The sequence below is a fragment of the Limulus polyphemus genome, unplaced genomic scaffold, assembly GCF_000517525.1.
Source record: "Limulus polyphemus unplaced genomic scaffold, Limulus_polyphemus-2.1.2 Scaffold1107, whole genome shotgun sequence".
Lineage (NCBI taxonomy): Eukaryota > Metazoa > Arthropoda > Merostomata > Xiphosura > Limulidae > Limulus > Limulus polyphemus.
This window is the reverse complement of record NW_013666717.1, coordinates 162,709-168,643: the sequence shown is the minus strand read 5'-3', so window position 1 is coordinate 168,643 and position 5,935 is coordinate 162,709. Positions and strand designations below refer to the sequence as shown.

Here is a 5,935-nt window from a genome sequence, read left to right as displayed (position 1 = left end):
TTTTTTTGATACTTCCTAGTTTGCTTCACATATAGACCTGTTAATTTGTATGTTTGCCAAAGTTCCTCTGGTTCATATTTTTTACACTTGTTAGTTTGTTTTACAAGTAGATCTGTTTAACTTATACATTTGGCAAAGTTCCTCCAGTTTAAATATTTTTTTTTTTACATTTGTTGGTTTGCTTTATATGTAGACCTGTTAAGTTATATATTTGGCAAAGTTCCTCTAGTTTACATATTTTTTTTTTTTTTTTTACATTTGTTAGTTTGCTTTATATGTAGACCTGTTAAGTTATATATTTGGCAAAGTTCCTCTAGTTTACATATGTTTTCTACACTTCTTAGTTTGCTTTAGATGTAGACCTGTTTAACATATGTTTGGCAGAGTTTTATTAATTGAATTTTTTTACACTGATGATGCTGTCTACTAACGATGGCGTAGTGTTATCGTGATTACCAGTGTGGTAACTGTATTTGGCACTTAAGCTTAAAGTATTCATAAAAAAAAGCTCATTCGGTATTCTTAGAAAAATAAATCTAATACGAACAGCAAAGTAAAATTAAATGAACACAAGTGAACAAATAATCGAAGTATTACTCATAATTCGCAGTTTGGCTATGCTGGCTGTTGAAATGGAGAGAAGCTTTCCAAACATGCTCCGCAGAAGACAAGTACAGCAAGAATTATAATATACCACACTTTCAACTCAGAGAAGAAGTATTCCATAAACTATTCTAAATAACGTATAGAAGGAAGAATCCCCTCCAACTCAAATTTATCTGTACAAGTAATTGTGTTTTCTGTTATCCTTTGAAATGGGCTCCCCCCACACACGGAGTGGACACAGATGAAGGGACAAAGTGACACAAGCTCTTAACTGTTACTGTATGTAACCTTTACCTAAACAAAAGGATTAGCACATGTCTCGACATACGATATTCGGTTAACGAGGCTATTATAACTACATGCAATACACCTGTACGAAAATTTAGAAAAATTACACGAATATACCTGACTAAAGATATATTCGAAACTATTTATAGCAGGAAGAAATTATTAGCTATTCAGCTACGACACCAGTTTTAACTATGTAAACATATAGATTTTTCCAAGTAGTTGACACACTTTATGTAACATGTAAAAAAATACATTAGATAATAACAGGAAATAGAATCAGATAAGAAATTAACAAATAATTTTTTATTCAAATAAACGAAGTAGGTATTTTTCACAGAAAACGTTTGAGTAATTATTTATATTTTATTAAATGAAATGTTATGTTTTTGATTACTTCACGTGTCTGTTTGTTTTTATTTCTATATTTTTTGCCGCTAACCATTATAATACCTCAACGGCTGAAAGAGCGAGCATTTTCAGTGAAGGGATTCGAACATAGATTGCGACTTGAGTGCCATAATTAATCAGGCCTAGCAAAGTTCTTACCTGTCTAACGTAATATTTATGCATATACTATATGTCTACGCTAAATATAATTTCTACTTGTACTTTGCTCTTTATCTTTCAGACACAGTACATTTATGTTGTACATATATATCAAATTCACAATTTTCTCGAGTGAAACATCATTCTCAATGGAATTTAATATTGAAGAATTATACTCGAAATGCAAATAAAAACTGAATTCGAATTTGATATAAACTGATGTTTTCACAAAAGACTACTTTTAAACTTTTTAGTGAAACATATAAAAACATCTCCAAAATACTAGTTTCAAAATGTTTTATAAACAAACTACTAAACGTTACTTAAAAACAGAATATCTTTTCTGAAAACTAAAAATCTTCCTTAAAATACAAAATGCATGTTCAAGTTTTCTTTACCTTTTGAATTCAGTTCGTTAAATTCAAATTCTAGTTCAGAGAGATATTCTAATTTGTAAAAATGCAAAAAATAAACTGAAGATAATGTGATTTTTCATCTATTTTTCAATGCTTGAACTGCTTTAGTAGATTTTGATGTACACACATATGGAGAGCTGAATATGTTAGTTGAAAACAATTTTTAATATGCAAACAAGCAAGTTACGTAACAACCACAACCGATATAAAGTCGGGTAGAACAGCATAATTCAGAACTACATTTGAACTTTTTTTGGCATTTCATTGGCAGCGTGATGCCCTCGAAAATTAATAGTTTGGGGAAGCATGTAACAGCCCTTTCCGATGTAAAATATTCATGTACTCAGATCATGGAAAACAAAAGAATATGGATCTACTTAGGACACCCTGTACATTCAGAAATAGACCTGCAACAAGTCGTATCTCGATCCTGTTAAGCAAAGTACGGCGTCTTGTAAAAGGTAAGAATCCAAGAACACAAAGGTCAGTAACAAAAACCATCCACGCGTCCTAGGAAACAGTACGCAACATAGTCAAGAAGGATCTCCATCTGGAAAAGTGATACAAGTTACGTGTACACAAGATGTTTCCACGACATATCCGTTTAACCGATATATATCTTAAGTAGTTGGATAATGAAACAGGTATTCGTGCTATTCCAGATGAAGAAATGTCAGCAAAGTCGTTGGACTCACTGCCTATGTAATTCTATGTAATCGGACTGTTGAAATAGGCACTGAGAAACTGTCCTCCTTTTACACTAGACAGATTACAGAAAGTAATGAGGAAGAAGAGAGTTTTTTGGAAAGGACAGCTTTACGACGGAGTTTTTTCCAATGGAAAATAAACTGCACGGTTGAAAGATAGAGCATGATGGGATATGGGGACATTGATTGTAACGACGAGGTGAGAATCCAAAATGGGTTTAATATAACGTACTCAGCCTCTGTATAATATGTATCCAAAGTATAAAACTTTTCGTCATTTGAGTAGTACTAGCGTTTTTGCAATATATTAATGAAACGTCTATCTTGACTGTGAGTTGTGTATTGTTGTTGTTGTAATTTAAATTATAACATCTGCAAGACACTCACGGTATTTTTGACTTGATCTTGGATGTTAAGTTTTACTAAGTTCAAGTGATAATAAAAATAGTTGATCTTTTTTCCACAGGTGACTCTGATGTTGAATAATTCGAAAACGTCAAGTCAAGTTTACTGGGAGTAAGTCCTCAAATTTCTATCAGTTTCTCTCTCTGTTTTATTAAGTAAATGCTCAACAAGATAAAATCTTATTTTCTATTCACTTTCGAGCCTAATTGTAACAGAAATTGTTAAAGCTTTTACATTGAGTAACATGATTGTTTTAGAACGTTCGCACAAAGCTACACATAGCCGTCCTTAATTTTGAACTGTTGAATTAAAGGAAGGCAGCACCCACCACTATCTGTTTGGCTACAGGGAAGGCAGCACCCACCACTATCTGTTTGGCTATAGGGAAGGCAGCACCCACCACTATCTGTTTGGCTATAGGGAAGGCAGCACCCACCACTATCTGTTTGGCTACTCTTGCCTGACCGAATAATTGGAAGTAACTATCATGCGCATGTGATGTGATTCTTTTAGTGCACCCACGGACCAAAAGCGTGAAGCGCGCTTCAGCCGCAAACCATGAACCGTTCGGCTCACAGTACCAATATACTAAACTGTAGCCACACCCGGCAGAGAAGCATGGTTATTTAGTGGTTATATTTTTAGACCCAGCCTTTACTTACAATAGTTATTGTTTGAAACTATTCAAATCGAACAAAAAGTTTAGTTATTTGTTTCTATGAGCGAAGTTGTGCTAGGAAAAACGAAATAATATTTTTCGCAAATCTTTGTGTCTTTGTTTGTTGTTAAGCGCAAAGTTACACAATGGGCTATCTGTGCTGTGCCCACCACAGGTATCGAAACTCGGTTTCTAGCGGTGCAAGTCGTTAGACTTCCTGCTGAGCCACTGGAAGGATTTTTTGCGAAGCATATCACATACTATATTTAACTTATATATTATTCAGGAGAATAATGGTTTTTAAACTTAATTATTAGTTTTCCGTGCTGCTGATTTAATTTAAACGTTTAAAATAACAAATATTTTCATGAAAATATATTATGATTATTAAAATATTCAAAGTATTATACTTCATTCATTAAAACTTCATAACAAAATACACGTTATTCATTCAATAATTGCGAACAAAAACAATCTGTGACAAAACATAAACTTTCTTGTGATAAATGGGATATTTAATTTTATGAGATTGTGAAACGAAAAGAACTGATTTAAGAAGTAAGTCATGTTAATACTAGCTTGAGCACTTGAAACACAATTAAATTTTTTGGCTTGATCTGACATAGCTTTGAGATCAAACAGGTATGATCTAATTCTGATGAATTGGTACCATTGTTAATGGTCAAGAAATCAATATTTCTGGCCAGTTTTTGCACGTTTAATTGCTTATAACTGTGGAATACGTTGATTCCACTTACTGTCAACTCGGTAACTTCACTTCATCGTCAGATTAATGGTTAAGACTACAACAAACTCAAACATGTGACCAGAAGACCACGTGGCTTTCACGAATAAGCTGTCAATATCAGGGTTTGCTTGAAGTACCAATCTTACATTCATACCGGAAGAGAGTTTTCACTGAACCGTTCCTCTCTTCAGAGCGACGACAGCCTCACTTGAGATCACAATCGATATTCGAGAAGACTTTCGCCCATAAGATAAAAGTCTTTTTTTTGGCCTGAAAGCCAGTCGAACGCGACACTAACTTGCAATCACCTCGACTGTAGTGGAGAAGTAACAAAAACGTGTTTGTTTATATTGTTCAAGTTTACATAGGGAGCAAAATTCTCTTACATAAGTTCGTTTACAATACTCGGGGTTTACCTGTAATAAGAAATTCTTCTATGTTTGTTTATTGATACGAGTTGAATATATTTAAGATGCGGAGGTCTCAATCACGTGTTTGTTGGTATTAAATTAATATAATTAAGAAGCTGAATGTTCATGCATGTTTGTTCGCTGATATTAATGGGTACATTTGAAATTTGGAAATTTCATATAATAATATTTTTTTATAATAGTTGGAAAAACTTGAGATTCTGGATTCTGATACACTGTTTGTTCATATTATTTAGGTATATTTAGGATGCAGAGTTCAGTGTTTCCCAATATCACCGATGTTAAACACTTTTTTCATAGTACTTCCCCTTTGTTCAGTGTTTACTTTTAATGAAACAGAAACTGCTTCTCCCAGCAACTTACAAACAGAATGCAGAATGGAATACACATATTCAACATTTTCTTTGTAGTACATTAGAGTAATTAAGAAATTACTTATTGACACAAATTCCATGGTTACCATTTTACTCTTTTTTTTTTTCGCCTTTTATTAACAAAAAGTCACATAGTGAAGAATTGTTTTCGTTAAAATTGAGGTTAAAGCAAACATCAAGCTCTAGTCTGAAGTTGTAACTGGTTTGAAATGCTTGAACATTGTGAATTTTATAACCAAGTATATATAACAATTAGAGGAGTAGAAGTTATTTAAAGTTTGTGAATTTTATAACCAAGTATATATAACAATTAGAGGAGTAGAAGTTATTTAAAGTTTGTGAATTTTATAACCAAGTATATATAACAATTAAAAGAGTAGAAGTTATTTAAAGTTTGTGAATTTTATAACCAAATATATATAACAATTAGAGGAGTAGAAGTTATTTAAAGTTTATTTATAACAAGCTGAAGTACCCACCTTTTGTCCGTGTTATGAATTTAAGAAACTGTGGTGGTGAATGCTATGATAAATAACACAAAAATCCTAACTTTCACACAATTTATTTATAACATAACATATTATTACAGTATTCATCATTACCTCACCAAAAGTTCTGTATAAGCTTTAAGAACTCACTATGTATATATTAGATCGTCAAGAATTTAATGTCGCGTTTTGAAACACTTTCATTAACCACCCCCCAAAAACGTACATCACGTATAATAGTTATACAAACCCCTATACGTCACGT

General features: G+C 32.6%; 1 protein-coding gene across 2 annotated transcripts in view; it reads left to right on the top strand.

Moving 5' to 3' along the window:
• LOC106462163 (sodium-dependent proline transporter-like) overlaps window positions 1-5,935 on the top strand; it is an 81,838-nt gene that overhangs the window by 38,903 nt on the left and 37,000 nt on the right. For both annotated transcript variants that reach the window (XM_022389332.1, XM_013922062.2), the window contains exon 5: window positions 3,033-3,082. In XM_022389332.1, the coding sequence (XP_022245040.1) occupies window positions 3,033-3,082 (50 nt within the window). The remainder of the gene's footprint in view (window positions 1-3,032; window positions 3,083-5,935) is intronic.